This window comes from Periplaneta americana, chromosome 6 (assembly GCF_040183065.1).
Source record: "Periplaneta americana isolate PAMFEO1 chromosome 6, P.americana_PAMFEO1_priV1, whole genome shotgun sequence".
Taxonomy (NCBI): domain Eukaryota; kingdom Metazoa; phylum Arthropoda; class Insecta; order Blattodea; family Blattidae; genus Periplaneta; species Periplaneta americana.
Window position 1 is genome coordinate 139286031 of NC_091122.1, and position 19090 is coordinate 139305120.

Here is a 19090-nt window from a genome sequence, read left to right on the forward strand (position 1 = left end):
AAAAGGATTTTTATTCCTTCCGTGATAGTAAGTGTGCTTCATTTTAAGGACATTAGATGTCCTATTAGTCCAAAAGCAATCAAGGAGAAAAGGGAATCCCGAAGCGTGTCAGAGGTCATGGGTCCCTCAGACTGCTTGCCTCCGTCTAGCAACGTTCCCATGGCAACTAGAGTCTCGCGGTCTGTTATTCAGGTTCCTGCGCTGCACCTGTTCAACCCTCGCCCGTCCAACCTGTTCGCCCTCATTCCTTTTCAGTCAAGCTCGGTTCACTGTCGAACGTTCAGGATCATATTGTGACTATGGTCAGTGACCATTAATAGAAGCGGCGTTTATTACAATGTCATTTTTATTTCCATATTATTAAATAAAATGCACATCAAATTCGCATAATTCGAAAGTGAAGGAATAGTCATACAGCCTTATTTCTCCTAATTTGAACTAAAGACGCACTATTACGTTGCAAAAAGCGAAATGGAAGCCATATAGTTATCCTTCTATAATTCATTCGTATTCTGTCACTTCACGTGGCGCTGTGAATGTTCGCCATCAGACACGATTTGATGCCATAGCCTTCACTTTACTCCAGATCTTGCCCTGTTGTCCGATTTCATCATAAACAGTTCTTCTCCATAGAGATTCAAGTCGTCCTCTTCTACGGGATCCCTGAGCTTGTTTTTCTATCGTTGAATCAGGCTTTCTCAATGTATGGCCTATCCATCACCATTTTCTCTTTCGTATCTGTAATTCTATCGGTCGCCTGCGAGTACCAATAGAGTTTCAGTCTTTATTTTCTCTGGCCAGAAAATTTATGAAAATTTTTCTGAGACATCAGTTAATGAAAGTTTACAGTTTTTGTATAATTGGTGCATGCGATTTCCAGGTTACAGAACCATAAACGAGGACTGACTTAACATTACTATTAAAGATCTTTAGTTTTGTTTTCTTGGAGATATTTAAATTTTTCCATATTGAATATACAGAGCGTTCGCCTACGGGTGGGGCCAGGAAAGCGGCCTGCCTGCGGTGTCGCTTTCGGGAATCGTCTATCCGTAAGCTTCCGCTTTCTGTACTATACTCTGTAGGGTTTTAATTTTAAAAGTTTAGCAGCAGTAAAGACTGATGTTTTTGAAACACTACCTTCCTGTGAAACACGTCTTAGAGATTTATTAGGAGAGCGTGTAAATGATGCACTGATTTCATCAATTTTTTCTTCCGTCAATACTCTTTGTTTTCGCTTAGGAATTGTAGCATTTATCGACCCTGTTGTCCTTAATTTGTTAACAAGACGTCTAACAGTTTCTCTACCCTGAATTGGAGCACCCGAATATTTCACTTCAAATTGCCTACGCACATCTCTACATGACTCTGTTTTTACATATGCATCATACATAAAAACTCTCTGTTCAAGCGTGAATTTTGCGTTTTGCATTGTTAACAAATTTTACACACACGCTGAATATTTAAGCAACTGTGTCAAGAAACTGCACTGTACGTGTTAAATACTGCAACATCTGGCTCACAACTGATAACTTGTCGACCTTGATGTCCTTGATTGTCGAGCGTGTCTCAACAACTGCGCGCACAAAGCGGCGTATCAGTACATGCCGCTTTCCTGGCCCCACCCGTAGGTGAACGCTCTGTACTTGGACAAAGGCATAGTTGGCTTTCCCATTCCATTTGAAGCATCCTCCAAGGCACATCCATCTGTTGTCACTATACTACCTAGATATGTGAATGATTCGACATTTCAGTTTCCTGATCTTGTGTTTTCAACTTGGTTTGTAATTTGTAATTAATCCTTAACTCGTTTGTTTTACGAGCATTTACTTTCAAACTTGCTATACGAGATATTTTACCAATTTGGTGACTTTTCTTGCATGTCAAACATTTATTCCTTATATCGAAATGAATAACATTTTCAGTTAAATTAAGAATTAACTAAAACAACACTATGCGTTTTTAACTTGTCCGAAATTTCGCACCTACTTACAGAATTCATCCTAAGGGAAGCTTGAGACCTGAAAAGATCGTCTACTCAGTGCCAGTTATGTTTGGTTAGCCTAACATATAGACTATACATAACGGACCTTACAGAGTACCCGACTCTTTCAAGACTCGAACAATACATTCACGAGAAAGGAATCCAGAAGCAGTCTCGAAACATAGAATAAATTAAATTTTAACCTTCACATCCCAATTCTTATATAAGTTTATAGACCTAATAACTACCACAAATTTTACGTTATAATTTTTTACCTCTTTACATCTTTATGGTATCTGCTGAAGTTCAAAGAGATTGTTAAGGTTATGTCTCCTTTCTTGCAGGAGTGTGAGCGACAATGCGCGGGTTGCTGATGGTTCTACCCGTGCTGCTCGCGACCCTCCTCCAGCCAGCGTGTTCCTCCAAGTCCAGCACGACTAGCATCAGCCTCAAGGACAACCCCGAAGTACTGGCCAGTGTGGAGTCCAGTCTGTTGTCGCTGTTCGGGTTCCGAAAGAGGCCACGTCCAGACAAAGTGGTGGTACCCGAAGCAATGTTGGCATTGTACCGGCGCCAGACCGGCCACGAATATGATACCTCAGCGTTGCCTCTACCCGGCAAGCACACACATACTGCTAACACCGTGCGCAGCTTCACGCATGTCGGTAAGTTCTACAGTCCAGCTCCATCTCACAAGGCCTCATTTCCCAAATGCTGTGTGCCACAGAAATAATCTTGTTGAATCCAAATGAAGAAAGATGAATGTTTTTGCTCTGAATGTTTCTGTTTACAAAGCATAATGAAGATATGAGAAGATGTTCCAACTGCAATCTATCGACCCAAGTAACTTATTTCCTCTCTTTCATCCAAGGAAAATAGATGATAAAAATTCTAGGTTTCATATAATTATTATGAAAAATGATTCGAACCTTTTGGAAGAAAAAACAACTGAAGCTATTAGAAGTTATTTTATTATTCTGGCATCTTTACTGACACAAAACAACGAATTGTCAAAATTTAATTTCAAATGGCACTAGTGTATGACAATAATCTCCATCTCTTAAATAACAGCCAATAAAACAAAACATAATATAAGGAAGGCCCATCGATGAAACAAATTCGTTAAAAATATCTAAACTACTTGTTGAATTCAGCGTCATTTCTCAAATTCTCCTACTACCAGTTGTAGGCCTAAACAACGAGTTTAGCGGACAACATTCTGTTGAATCTTTTGGATTACTGTTTCCCGCAATTTATCCAAATGGTTTATCTTCATTTTAGAGCTCAAATTTAAATTATAAAGGAATATTTAAAACGTTTAAATATCACCTTCATTTGTCTACGATTATAACAATAATTATGCAGTGCCGAGCCTTTGGCAACATTATCGAATTTTTCGAGATATCCATACTATCTGCTTCTACCAGAAGACTTCACATGAATAGTTATAGACTCCAAGAACCTCCATTTACACATGTAATACCTCACACAATGAATTGTTTAAAGAGGCAGAAAGTATTTACTGTACCTGCTTTTTTGTGTGGATACTTCTAGTCAAAAAGGTAAACAGGTATTTGACAACAGGGCGAGGTACTGTTGAAACCACGATAAGTGTCAAACCCTCATAAGGTATATAAGTTGTATTGTTAACATTATCCTGTACAAAGGAATTATAAAGTATGTTTTATACTCAGTGGTACAACAAAGACATCATAAAATATCGAGTTACATTGTTACCACAACAAAGAATCCAGCCGTTTGAGAAGCCTCTACAGACTACTGTTCTGACATCACGCTAGAAGGATTCTAGTAAGGGTTGTCCATATAATGGGCTTCCCTTCTGAAAAATATTCGAGAAAACATCTCAGTGTAAATAAAATAACTAGTCTTTCTACCACCAATCATTTAGATTCAGGTTTATTATTATTATTCTATGTCCTGCGTCGTAACGTCGTGGTTTAGGAATTCTAAAGGCCCATTCACAAAGAAAATTAAACATAATTGTAACATAAACACAGACGTTTGCGCCCAGGCTAACAAATGGGATCATTCACAATGATTCACATAAGCATTGACATAAACATTACCGTAAGACGTTAACATGAAAGTTTGCAAACTCCAAACTTTCATGCTTATGCTTACGTGATTTGCAAACAGAACACAATCGTGGAGCGCTGAAGTATACGACAGGATATGAGGAAATCCGTCGTTGTTATGTTTCCATGGTTACCAAGTATGTTTGCGGTTATGTTTATGTTCCCATCGTGAATGATGGTATGACTTCTTGATTTTACCGTAACGTTTATATTCTTAAGTTAACGCTTACGTTACGTTTAATTTTAATTGTGAATGAGCCTTAAGGCATTATGCCTGGATTCGCATTACGAAATGCACATTGGTTCGAGTCCTCATGGGGAAGTAAATTCGGCCAGCATATGGGACAGCTGCTCAGCCATTTGAGAAGTCTCTAAAAAAAACTACTGTCCTGACATCACGCTAGAAGGATTCTATTAAGGATTGTCCATTCTGCAAAATATTTCAGAAATTGCCTTTAAATCTGAGTGTAAATAAAATACCTGGTCTTTATAACAACAATAATTTCGGTTCAGGATTTTTATTCTGCGTCTTTGGCCGTAGCGTCGTGGTCTAAGGCATCATGTCTAGGACTCGTTACGGATTTCTAGCTGGTTCGAGTACTTAAGGGGAAGGAATGTTGTCATGAAATTTGGAAAGTTCTGAATATGCACTGAGTGTTAAGAATTGATACGTGGATGGATGGATGGATGGATGGATGGATGGATGGATGGATAAACTCCTACGTCAAATGCGTGAGTGCTTTCATATGAGGCTTTCTACCCTACAATATTGCATAATCAAAATTACTTGGTATGTAGTACAAAATTAAAGTTAATATGAATTTTAAATAAATGTGGCCTACGAGTTTGTAATAAAAAACAGTCCGGTATTGCGACAACAGGCATTTTTTTAATAATGGCACGGCTATTTAAATTCAAATGTAGTGACTAACCCTTTTCTAATTGCTAAAACGATACATTTAATGAAATTCTGAGTGTTGCACTTGACCATTACATTTCTTGTTTTCAGAGAGCAGCGTGGATGATAGCTTCCCAAGCCATCGCAAATTTCGACTCGCTTTCGACATCAAGAACGTACCAAACACGGAGAAGCTTAAGGCAGCTGAGCTGCAGTTAAGCCGAGAAACGGCCGACAAAGAGAACAGAATCAGTGTCGTGCAAGTGGTAGGCGATGTTCAAAAAACTGTAGTGAAAGAAAAGACAAAAGAGGCTGACAGCTCTCGCCGTGTGAAGGTGAAGAAGATCCCATCCCGAAGGAACCTTCAGCAAGTCCTTGTGCACGATATAGTGAAACCAGGCATTCGAGGGCGCCGGGAGCCGATCATTCGTCTCATCGACTCGAAGGCTGTAGATATCAGGGACAGTGAAGTCATCGTCTTGGACGTTCTACCAGCCATTGAGCGCTGGCTCGAAACTCCTAGTGAGAACTACGGACTTCTAGTAGAAGTGATACCTGTGGACGCAACAGAAAAGCGTCAAACTCATGTGCGATTGCGTCGAAACGTCGATGAAGACGTCAAGGACTGGCTGCCGAAACAGCCGTTGTTGATTACGTACACAGACGACGGGAAGAACAAGGAAATGAGTGCTGCCGAAATTATAAGTAGGTCCAAACGTGCGGCAGCGAAGCGCGCTCCGCAGTCCAGGAAGCGGAAGGACGGGCGGGAGAACTGTCGTAGACACCCTCTCTATGTGGACTTTCAAGACGTGGGGTGGAACGACTGGATCGTGGCGCCACCTGGTTATGACGCGTATTACTGTCATGGAGACTGTCCGTTCCCTCTGGCAGATCATCTCAATTCGACGAATCACGCGATCGTGCAGACTCTCGTCAACTCTGTGAACCCCAGTGCGGTGCCCAAAGCTTGCTGTGTGCCCACCTCTCTCACGTCAATCTCAATGCTGTACCTTGACGAGGAAAGCAAAGTGGTGCTCAAGAATTATCAAGACATGTCAGTAATGGGGTGCGGTTGTCGGTAAATGTACCAAACTTCCCATTTTTGATCATCTCTACATCACAAGATTTTTATAAGCGAGAGAGCACTCTGCTAAATATAAACTTGATCACTTCATCCACTAGAAACAAATTCTTTGCGCGCGTGAGTGGGGCGGCCCCCTGTGCTGTAGTGCTGATACTGGGTGTGGCTGGAGCAACATTCAGTACCCAATAACTTAAGAGCCTGCCTGCTGAGAGTTGTATGGGTCCTAGCAAGTGTGTTCCCGTACAAGGTCCAGGCCTTTCTGACGATGGCGGGGCAGGATAATTTAACTCTTATATGGCAACTGGTCAAGTGCCTTCTTCTGCCATCATTCTGCCCAGCTGCAGTCTCAAACAACCGGCTGGTCAACTGATGGTGGATGCATGCCATTCACGTCTTATTCCGTTCGCTGATTTCATCTCAGTTCTGCCGGAGCAATAAGCAACCCATACACGATCAAGCTTGCAATTAATTGTCAATTACTATATTATGCTAAAGGGTTAAATTTCAGAGTTGTCGTTTTACTATCAAGCACACAATCTTATCAGGGATAAGTGTTATTTCGTTTGTCTTGTGGTTTCCAAAAATTATACAAACTGAAATTATAGTACAGAAACTAGAATATTTTATGGCAATGTGTCTACTATTTAGCTACAAAAAATGTTGTAAGAAGAATTTCTCATCAGAAGATATGATTACCATACTATTAATGTAACAAATTTATTCATAAAAGGAAAACAAAGATATATTTGTACATCACACTTTTGTTTGACAGCTGAGTATAATGCAATTATTTTTAGTGCTCTGAGATAATTCAGTATATTGCATGTTATCACACAACTCTCTTTATTTTGTTATAGAAATAAATTCTTGGAAGCCAATTAAACTGCACAGAGAATGAAATTCTATCCCAACACATGTAATAAACACTTTGCAAAAAAAAAAAAAAAAAGTTACATCAACTAGCTATGGAGAAGCCTTTTTTAATTATTGGGTTTAACCCATGTAAGAAAACTCCTGAATGAAAGTCTGAAACAAAATGTGAAAACTGATATTATCTTAATGTTCCGTTAACTACGCAAAAAAAAAAAGATACATAAAATTTAAGATTCCGAACAAGATTAAATTTAAAAACTAAAACTGTAACACTTATATTAGAGTGACTCTAATTCGCAACCCTTACTTGATGCGCTAGTATATTACTATACAATGTGAACTGTGACTGGACGTGTATGGGTCCCTCCGCATCAACAGAGACAAGTGACCGTATCGTTGCCGTTGTGTGTCTAGTATCTCCGCATCGGTTGACACAACGTACTTGCTCGCTGTAACCGCACCTTCTTAACAATAATTCTAGTTTACGCTCGAGGCGGTTCTCACCTAACGACTTCTATCCCGACACATGTAATAAACACTTTGCAAAAAAAAAAAAAAAAAATGTTACTTCAACTGGATCGATTTGGACCAATACCAAGTACAAAAATAACTCAACCTGAATAATTGCTTTGTTTGTAATCCAAGGGAAAAGTTACACCAGACAAACGTAGTATCAGATATATTTTCCACGTGATGTTGCGAAATACCTACCGGCTTAAAACTTAAATTTCTTTTTTTCTTTTTCTACCGTTCAAGGTGAAGATATTTTGCCTGTTCCGGCTTCATAGGTCCTTCCATGGTTTTGTGTATTTGCCTTGATCCCTTATATTTTAGGCAACCTGCTGTCTTCCACTTTCAGCAAATGTTCCATGTACCGCGATACCTTCGCCACTCATTGAGATTATTTGCAACTCATTACCCGAATTTTTGCAACCTTTCAGATTATACAGGGACATCACTTTATTTTTACCAACATTTTTAACATTAACCTGGCTATACTCGGAAACACTGTTACCCCCCTTCCATTACAGGAGTTTGGAGTTGCTAGTGCAATATATAAACAAATCATTTTACTAGCTATAGGAGGAGAGAAAAGTAGTGTATCCATTTATGTTACAGGGAAATATAGTATTACGATTTTCAGTTTGGTCATTACTTTACAGTACTTTATCAAAAAACAGTAGAATAGTAACAATTTTTTTTCACAGACTCAAGTCTTCAGGCGGTTGTATACATTATGTAATGTCTACGTTATTCAGCATATTACTAATCTAATTTATTCCTGAGAATTTTGTGAGCACTTCCGTAAGAAACCCCAATTTCTACAGCTAACTTCTTGACCGACTTGTTACGACCTCGCTGCATCCTTTCTCTAGCATCTTCTGTCACCTTTGTTGGCCATCTTACACTTTTCTTCCTTTCTGTACACTCTGTTGCTCCAAATTTATCTACCAGATTAATGACATTTCTACAAAAATATTCCGTAATGATATAATCAGGAAATTGTGAGAAAAAAAAAAGAAAAACTGTTGTTCACATTCGGTTATATTGTAATTCCAGTTTCCATCATCGTCCTTCATACCTACAAATAGTAAAACAAAACTCTTGTTTAAATAATGTTGTTAAGTACCGCACCATATAATAGGATACCGTACTTTCGGTAACTCTAATCTTCACTTGTGCTCAGTCCACACAGATAAATTCAGTTATGCTACACACCATACTTGTGTGAAAATAAACTTCAATAATATAAGCTTTTTCGTCTACAGAAAATGCAACATATTTCTGAAACACACTGTACTCTGTACTGTTTATTTCACTGATAGCAACAGCGGCTATAAGTTTGTGTGACTGATGTTAGCAAGGACATTAGTGAAAGGGGTGGGAGTCAAGTACATTTAGAAACGCAGGTACAATAAAAATTGAAGTAAAAATAAAATGATGTCCCTGTATAAGACTTTCATTACAGTTACTTGCATTTAATTCAATTAATTTTGTAGTGGTAATACGGTTTCGCACATAAAAGACGAAGTTGAGAGAGAGTCATCACTTATAAAACGTTATTTAAGATCCTTCTCTGATATTACGTCACAAATAACCTGGAACCGAGGAAAAGGACAACCTGGCAAATACCTGGCATGTTTGGGGCTTTTAACTCCTCCATGGACAATAAAAACACAAAAGCTTCACAATATGAAGAGGAATAGTTTCAATGGATATTCCTCCTATTATCATTAAAAGAAAGCCGAAACTTGTAGGGTCAATCTATCAAAACTTAGTATAAAATAGCATATTTTATCTATATTTTGTCCTCACATCTTGGTTGTCAAAAATGAAATTTAGAGTCTTTAGTTATCAGGTTCAATAGCAATAGTACATTATGCAACGAGCCTATAATGGTAGTAATTAAGACGCGAGTATGTTTGTTTATGAAACTAGCGCAATCGAGTTTCATAATTTTCATACGAGCGTCTTAATTACCATTATAGGCAAGTTTCATACCACTTTTTATGCTCGACCATATTTCTAACTTGAAATTATTCATAAGTATTCATGTTATGGTTATGTAAGTGAGGAGCGAACTGACCTTCTAAATTGTGAGATGTGCGCAGACGCGAAAGTATTGATTTTTTTCGAGGAACGAATGTCATTGACCTTGATTATAATCTAGAAAATAACATGAACATTAGTCTTGATATAACCTGGAAATTGATTTAGAATTGAAAAACGAGATGACAAATTGAATTTATATTAATATTATTTAAAATTAATTAATAATTAATTATTATAGTAACAGAACATAACATTCTGCGACAGTATTGGACTTCCAGCCTCCGTGACTTTTCGCTAGCTGTCTTTCGATTGCATATCCGAGAATAATCGATACTTGCGCTTTTATAATGGTACAATGGTGATTTATTATTGGCCGAACAACTGAACTATAATAAATAGGTGTACTTTAATGCGGTGCATTAAAGGGCTACTACCAGGTGTATAATTACTACATTTCGGCATGGTCGAGCATAAATTAATATAAAGATATGAGTTTATTCTTACAAAATTAATAGAACGAAACCGGCAGCTGAAATAAGAATTTTAAATATTTTGTTTTTAACATTAAATAGAAATTATTTTGTAATTTTTTTCAGTTATTTGTATTACGTTTATATTTGCATTATTTTATTGAAGGTTCCCTTTAAACTATGGGAATTATTCAGGGAGAAGAAATTATTCATATGTAATATAGAGATGATGAAGCAATAGCTGAATAAGAGTAGTTTAACAGATGAAGCCAAAGTACTCGATAAAGACCTCCCCCAAAATCGCTTTGTCCAATAGAAATCTTGCAGGATTTGCCTAAGATTGAAGTCTGTCCCTCCTCAATTACTTTGTCACCTAAGATTACGCTTAAAAATAAAGCTGAATGACTGTACCATTATTGTATTATAAATGCATTAATTATCAAACGAAACTTCTTTGTTAACAGTTACACAACATTCCATCGTATCACAGTTGAAATAAATGCACTATTTGTAAAGTAATATACCGGATTTCTCACTAGTAAGCAATTTATACTTTTGTAATCATTATAAATACGTAGAAGCTACAGATTCTTGTAAGTAAAGCATGCTTATTTAATGTTACAGAGATTATAGGATCGATAAGTTTATTTGAAATGCAATGTTACTAAACTATCGTCTTCTTTCTTTAGTCTGACATGTAGGCTAACCTGAAAATAATAAGAATAAAGATACTAAGCTGATAAATGTACCAAGATAAGATTCATACTCAATGAGCCATCGTTAATCTTCTCAAATTGGAAACGAACAAAGCTACGACAACTAGATCTGATTTAATCTGCAAAACAATAAACCAGATCGAAATCAGAGTTACTAAATTTCTTTCTATTGTGTGTAAATGGAATAGTCTGTCTTGGACTGACTGTGTGTTGAAGTCATTTATCCAATGAAGTAAATCTTTGGAACATATAATACATTCAAATATTTAGATCGTATATACGTATATAAAATACTGTCGTGACGCTCTTATGCTAAATTTATATATACATATGACGTATGACAAAATTTATGCTTTCAATTCCAATCTTCAAAGTATTTTATTGGCACTTACTGAGAAGATTGGTAAGGAATAAAATAATATGTAATTTGGAATTTATAATTTATTTAAAGAATATTTGAAGTTGATATTTTTTCCTCTTGTTTAAAAACTATATTTAAATGAAGTACACTGCTCGATTGATTTTTCGGTAATGTATCAATTTAAAGCATCTACTTTATGACAAAAGGTAAATATGTTTCGTTCCAGATAAAAACAATATCAATTAGTATCCTACATCACCACAGAAAACTATAATTTTCTTTTTTTGTCAGATTTGAAGGATATACATATGATTTATAAACCACACAAGGCTAAAAAGTCAATATTAGATTTGTGACAAAATGCAAAATAAAACATAAAATAAAATACTATATGACATACTGTGTAACAGATACATTCGAAATCTTATTTTCGCATAAACATGAAGAATATAGCCACATATTGAAGTTGATACTTTGTAAATAAAATGAACGATTCTCGTGGGTTAAGATTAACCTATAACCACAGTCACGAAGCTTGAGTTTATGAGGGTACTAGGAACAATAGACTGTGCAGGTACTATTTTGCATTGTCTGTAATTAGGCGATAGGAGCGATCCTAGTGTTTAGCAACTATCTATGGATGCATATTTACTACGTATTGAGCTTCGTGACTATTTTTACTAGACTGTGCTATAACAGTTGGGCGCTCTGCCCATTACTGGAGCGATTGGATTTCAGTATATCCACAAGTCTAAAAATATTTAATAGCATCCTTGTGCTAATAACATAGCTACATTGTTTTTAAATTGTCACTGGGAGTTTCTTGTTTGTAAGTGCATATCTTGAATATGACAGATACACACGCTGCCAACATTGCAATACTATCGATACTGAAAATAATAATCAACGAAAGGTAATACTGTTTCATAATATTGTGTAAGGTATTTGCTGTTGAACTCAACTTCGATCATTGTACTCCATCTTATGTTGAGATGTCAAACGATATAAACCAATAACTCTTTATTAATTATTGTAGGAATAAAGAGTGCAAGTATTTCATCATCTACATTTATTTACTATCTACAAAATAAATTTTACAACAAAACATTAGAAGTGATGATACTGAACATAAAATGTTAGAGGTATATAATGTCTTTAAGTAAAGTGACTGATATATTTAATAAAAACATAGCTTATAATAAATCATTCCGTCAAAATTACAAACACTGGAATTTCTATATAATATATTATAATATGTCTTGCCTAAACTAGCTAAAAGTACAATTTATAAAAAATATATTTTTATAGTCATTCTTTCCATTCTTACGAAATAGAAATAAAAGATGAAGAGTAGGACAAGAGACAGTATTTCAATTAACCTTAAAATACCGTTCGACATCTCAAATTAAATTTAGATTATGGTGCCTGTAAGATATAATATGGTGTTTTGAATAAAATATTTTGGTAGTATTATTAAAATAATATATTTTATAAGAGCATAGAAAACTATTTTTGATTTAATACAAATTATGTGCCATGGTTACATATTAGCAATAACATTGAAATTCGCCAATGATAATGTGTAAGATAATTATATCGTTAGTATGCATTTTTAAATTTATATTGTTGACATTGGAGATTGTGTTTCCGAAATGTCGATATATATGTACTGAACAAGGAAACTAATTTTATTATTTGTATTGTTACAGTTGATACTGCGTACAATATAGCTTTCAGGCCTTATGCACTTAATAATACTATAGAATGAAATAATTTATGTTAAATTTCAATTTCACATTAATCATCACACGTTAAGTGAAAGCAATTTGAAACGGAACATATTGCTGATGAAATATTTTAATTCACACTCATATTATCTGTTTGCAAGTATTGTCAGAACTGTTAATTCAAACACCTCTACAGGTTTTCTCTTGTAGAGAGAAAAAGAAATGGTATTTCTGAAATTCTCATACTTGACAACGTTTTATATAACTTACTTTAAGAATAAAAGTGAAAATATTTGTTCCACTCTTCTAATTCAAGACCTCCGCGGAATAAGGCTGTAACCAACAAAACTGTAATTCATGTTTCAGGAGAAAGAAAAATAATTTCAGGGGCATATTTCATTAGCTCTATATTTACTATCACAACCATTTGACTAAACAAGGATACAAGTTTATTCAGTATATTCGATTCCCTAACCGTTTCCGTTTCAAATGTCTATCATTTTACTTTTTAGGTGTGTTTCCAAATTATATGTAATACGCTTTGTCAAATCTGGCAACCTTTCATAAGGGAAACTAAATTTATTATTATTGTGCCATAATTCATTGTCATAAATAAATACTTCAAAATTACTTTTTCCACCTACATCACATATTTTAAGAATCTGATGTTACATAGTTTTTCCGGGGAGGTATTCAATTATGAACACATAAGAAATACTACAATGATCTTATTAATACGCAGCAATAATGAATTTAAAAATTCACAGAGAAATATTTCACATATACCGTATAAGAAGTATTACATAACGTACCAAAAATAGTTTTTCAATAAAATTAGTGAACCATATTTTTTAATTTCATCAGTAAATTATGATTTTACTTATGTGTGATAAGTTATTTAAAATTTAAAGAATTAACTACAGTATCTTAGTTAACATTTGTATTTTATATTGTAATATGGTGCTTATCTCATGGACTGAAAAGCTTTTCAACAATGTAGTAGGTCTATGTGAAAAATAAGCATCTATACCTATATATATATTTCATTTGTGCATTTTTCATTGTCTCAATTATTTCATTGAAAAAGATATATATTTATGATATAGAAAAATAAGTCAACAATCAACAAGAAGTGAGTTTAATTCAGGTAAAATCAAATATATTTGGGAGTAATTAGATTTATAAATGCATTAATTACAAGCCAGAAGTAAAAACTAATTCTAGCGATCTTTTTATGGTGTTAAATGAGCAACGATACAATGAGAATGCTAAGAAAACCACTGTGTTCGGGAAACTGTATCTTAACCGCTTTATCTATAATAGAAAATCTCATAGTTCTTCCAAGGTTCGGTCCCGGCCATTTAGGATGAGACATCGTTAGTCTAATTGGCTTGTGGTGAAAAAAAATCTTTTCAAGTAAAGTAGAGACTGTTATGAAAGGATGTCCCTAAATGAGAAACTCAAATTGCTAATGAAACGAACAGCTCACCATTGTTAACTAGTCCCTATAACCAAATCTACACTAAGCATATATTATCTTGGTGCAAAATTTGGATAATTCTTTCACCTCTGATAGGCAGCTCTATTCTATTACAATGTGCTACAGTCTACTCCACTTATTACAGTTGCCTGTGGCAGTTTATTTCTTAAGAAAACATAATAGAGAATTATTGTTTACATTAAGCGTTAACCGATGGTGCCTGAGATTAATATCAAATAACCCATCAAGTATTTATACAACAACGATATTCTAGAGATGTGTTAAATGAAATTTGAATGAGGGTATTTGTACTTTGATGTATTAAAAAACGTTTTCTATTGTGTTTCACATTCGTAAACATGTAGAGTCATTTAAACAAAGTGACAAACACATTAGGAAAGCATGACATCAACATACCCCAAAATGAGTGAATATGAGTCTACAAAAACTGCATATTATTTCAAACAAATGAATAGTTATTTCGAAAAAAAAAGAAGAAGAATAAGATAAGTTATTTAAATATAAAGGAAAATGATATATAAAAATATTAACTACAATCTCTACTTGATTATCTGAAGTTCTTATAAACTCATTGAAATCAAAGTAATCCACAATTTCCTTTAACATATCTCTCTAACAACAATCACTACCAATGATCACATAGGCAGCGATTTAAGGACCCGTAAGTTTACGTCAGAAAAAAAAAGAAGGTATTCTTTTGTTTATGTTAGAAAGAGTAGGTGAACAGAAACAGTGCAAGCGATGTGAAGTCCGCTGAAACAAGGTCACTGAAACATCTTAGCAATAAGACGGAATAGAGGCGCCTTGAATTACTATCATAATTTTAATGTGTGTGTGAGTGTTTATAGTTTTGTGAATGAAATAATCGTACCTGGAGTTGGAGTAATTAATATTTATTTTTTCAATTGTGAATAATGTATCATAGTCATCTTTTTCAAAGAATCCTCGGTCTGTAAGTATTAAAATATGGTATAGCATTTATTATGTTACAGCTCGATAGTCAATCGAATGTACAGGTTGTATATATGTCAGGAATGTAAAGAAATTTTTACTAAAAATTTGATCCGTAAAATAAATAATTTTTGCAAGTTAAATACTGTGTGTGTAATTTATTTCTCCCACCTAAAAATCCCATCCAATAATATACATATCATGATATGAGTGTTAATGCAATTGAACGTCACATAAATGAAGGACATATAAGGAAATCAATATTCCATTAAAGAAATTTATATTCAATTGATCGACTTCGAAACATCATCAACAAAATAACTGCACGTAATAGCATTCAAAACTTTGTTTCAAGCACTTTTGGATTAAATATATTTATGAATAGTACGCATTTTAAAAGAATTCATGCGAAGGATTCATCAAAATATCACTGTATAGACAGAATTGCCGGACAAACTTCAGAACACGGTTATCTTCCTTCTCCTCCTCCTCCTCCCCAAAATTGCAACTTTGTGCGCACAAAATAAATTTTTGTAAGCGTGATGATGAGCATTCGACAAACCCAGACAAATCTGCTTTATTTTTTTTTTAGTATTTTAAGATAAACTGTTGGGAGTGAGGTAATCGTATACTAAAATTGTTTTTCCGAATTTGCCAAAAATATTTCCTTTTAAAAATCAAACTACTTTGTTATCTCTTTTTCTGTTACCATTATCTCATATAATATTTACAACAGAGGATTGAATAATTCTATGACCCGGTTTCTTTCCTCTGAGGATGACTGTTTAATCAACTGTCCGAAGATAGATTGGAATCTCATAAATTACACCAATACGTAGGGGTGTGATTTTATGGTGATTATTTTACCCTAACTTTGGTGATTAAAATGGTTTGATTTGGGTGAATATTTTGTAAAAAAAAAAAAAAAACAAGCAATTTCGTGCATATTTCCCATCCTAAAGAAACTTAAAAAAATAATAAAATAACATTTTTTAAATTATTGAAACAAAATGACGGTACTGTCTTCTAGATCACACGAAAGCAGTTGTTGCAGGAAAGAGAAATGAGCGTTGTCTGCTTGCGCTGCTGCCTGGAAGTAGTCCCTGAAACTACGTACATCGCTGACAGATGCTACACGCATGTAATGCTGAATGATCAAATAAGTAGAAATGTTCATGTATATTTTATAACGAAGAACATTTTCACTTTTCATTTGGAAGAAAGTCATCTTTCGAGCGAATTCTCCATGAAACCAGTTTTTTTGTTGGAAATGTGATTATGAAGTAATTTTGTGAATTTTTTATCAATTTCGCAAAAATTCACATACATATTTAACTTAATTTTGGACTTTCGTTAAGGAATTTGATTATTTCATGCATAAAGTTAAGTTTTTAACACACATTTCGCGTATATCGTTAATGTAAAAAAATCACATCCCTACCAATAAGGCATCACTCATGAGACAACTGAACCCGGAGATAATTGGGTAGGGTGGCCAATTCCTTTCCTCCTCCATTGCATACATCGCTGACTAGTGACCTAATCAGGTTTAAGATGAATACAAACAATTGTTCTTCCTCTGACACATATCATCAAGTGAGATGTCCTGCCTGATAAAATATGTACAGATACGGAAATAAAATTTGGAGCTCCCTTAATGTAGCCTGTAAGTTTCGCTGACAACACAGTGCGCATGTGCAATAAATAAGATAAAATAAATAAAGAACACATCACAGCCATAACAAAATTACAAAACACCTCCACATATGCAGAACACATCACAAATGCCAACTACACCTACAAAGAAATCAACACAGACATGGAAATACTGCACATCCAACCAAAAAGCCAGAAACTCAACACACTAGAACAATATGAAATATACAGACACACGAAAACACACCCCAACGATATTCTCAACACACAACTCAATTTCAAAACACATACACTACGAACGCACCCACATAGGAAAGAAGAGGCGCCAAGACCAACAACGACCAGTTCCGAAGTTGACCGAAAATAAGTCGAAACATGTTAACAAGGTACGTTAATAACATTTAACACAAGAAAGTTTTTATCATACATATTCCGAAGTGATACAGTGTTAAAAGTTGTGTAATCAAGATGAATAAATAACAGTCCCTGTATATATGCTACTTCTGGATAGTCGTGCGAAATCGTTGCCTACATACAGGTGGACTAACATCAAGACTCGCTACAAATTTTAATTCCGTATTTGTACATATCAGCCAGAAATCGGTTCTCGGGTGGGAACTACTTTAGGCAAATCTCACCTTGTCTCCAATAATTTAAGAATTCTTTTATCCTGCACCCTCTGCAACACTCAAACTGATATGAACGAAGAACATTTGAAAACCTACAGCACACTCTGGAGAGCAAGAGCGCTAATGGCTTCATTGGCAGATGCCAGGCATTAAACAACAACACCAACAACATACCAGCCAGAACCTTAATCAGAGGTCCATCTGAGGGTTATGAGTCAAATAGAGTGAGTGATTGATTGCTTGGATTGATTTCACGAGAGCTGGATCCGAGATGGTCCATTGTACACTTTATATGCGATGATTGTCTAAGCCGACGGATGGCAGGGTTGCATTCGTGAATCCGGTGAATCCGATGCTGACAGGCCATCCTTTCAAGATTGTGCAGGTAAGGTCTCATTTGCTACTAACGAGCCCGAACCCCGAGCCCCAAACCCTTAGAATCTAGATCAGTTTCGGAAACCCGTACTACCCCAGACATCATCCCAGCCTATGTTTACTATTAGATCTACAGATGATGAATTAATAAAGGAAAAGTGGAGAGTATTGGTGGAATGAATGAGAAAAGTTTAAGTACCCCGAGAAAACCCCTTTACAACGTCTGTTTTGTCCATTACAAATTCCATCCAAACCTGACCCGGGATCGAACCCTGGCCCTCTGGATGGAAGGCCTGCGAGCTAGCACTGCAGTCACAGACGCGGCTACAGGTAGTGTGATTCCCTGTTTAGTGGTGAGCATGATGCACATGCAAGTCGGGATATTAATATAATATGATATAAATTGGTGAGAATTAAAAGGCACTAAGTGACATTTTTTTGGAAAAGTGAATTATACATTGTTTCTTATACAGTACGATCGAAAAGTCCCTCCGCAGACCATTAGCTCTAGAAATCCTGTAGAACGTTGGCACGTAATTCTCTATAAAGTTGGCATTCTACCATTAATTCTAGTTTGACAACCTCACATCGCCAGTCCATTATATGCGTAGCAGCCAGTGCAGCCACTTGAATTCTCTGCCTAGTGGATTCTCGGCTACACCGTGGCTACACAAGCACTGCGGAGAGACTTCTCGATCGCACTGTATATTTTTCAAGACAAACTGTCGATTGGTAATGAAAGGAACTACCTACAGCAACTGTGTAGGGCAGTATATTACAACTGTTGCACTTAGTTCCGTTCAATTCCAAAAGTTGCATCACCTGAATTGACACTGGCTGCATTTAAGCGACAAATAAATGAATAAGTATATCTGCATAAAGTAAACCTTAGTACCCTTTCAGATTTTAATTTATTAGCTTTTTAAGTTTGTTTGAAATTATTTAGGAAAATAATAGTTCTGCATGGATTCTGAAGAAGCATAAGATCAGCTAGATTTTCTTGGTAAGGTAAGACTCAAACAGGTTAGAAGTTTGTAGAATATCTTTTATGAACCGCACTATATACCAGAGACAATAGTTTCCACTTTTTGTCTCAGACTGCAGTCTAAAAGACGTCAAAGGTTACAAAAAATATCTAATGCAGTTCCAGAAGATATCTGTAAGAGGATTTATTATGATTTATATTATTTTGCAGTTAAAACTTCATTATCTGCATTAT

General features: G+C 35.3%; 1 protein-coding gene across 1 annotated transcript in view; it reads left to right on the plus strand.

The window, feature by feature from the left end:
- Window positions 1-15354, plus strand: part of LOC138701806 (protein decapentaplegic-like) — a 94930-nt gene extending 79576 nt beyond the window's left edge. Inside the window, exons 2-3 of the mRNA XM_069829076.1 lie at window positions 2326-2646; window positions 5087-15354. Of these exons, the coding sequence (XP_069685177.1) occupies window positions 2340-2646; window positions 5087-6057 (1278 nt within the window). The 5' untranslated portion in view covers window positions 2326-2339 and the 3' untranslated portion in view covers window positions 6058-15354. The remainder of the gene's footprint in view (window positions 1-2325; window positions 2647-5086) is intronic.
- The last annotated feature ends 3736 nt before the right edge of the window (window positions 15355-19090 follow it).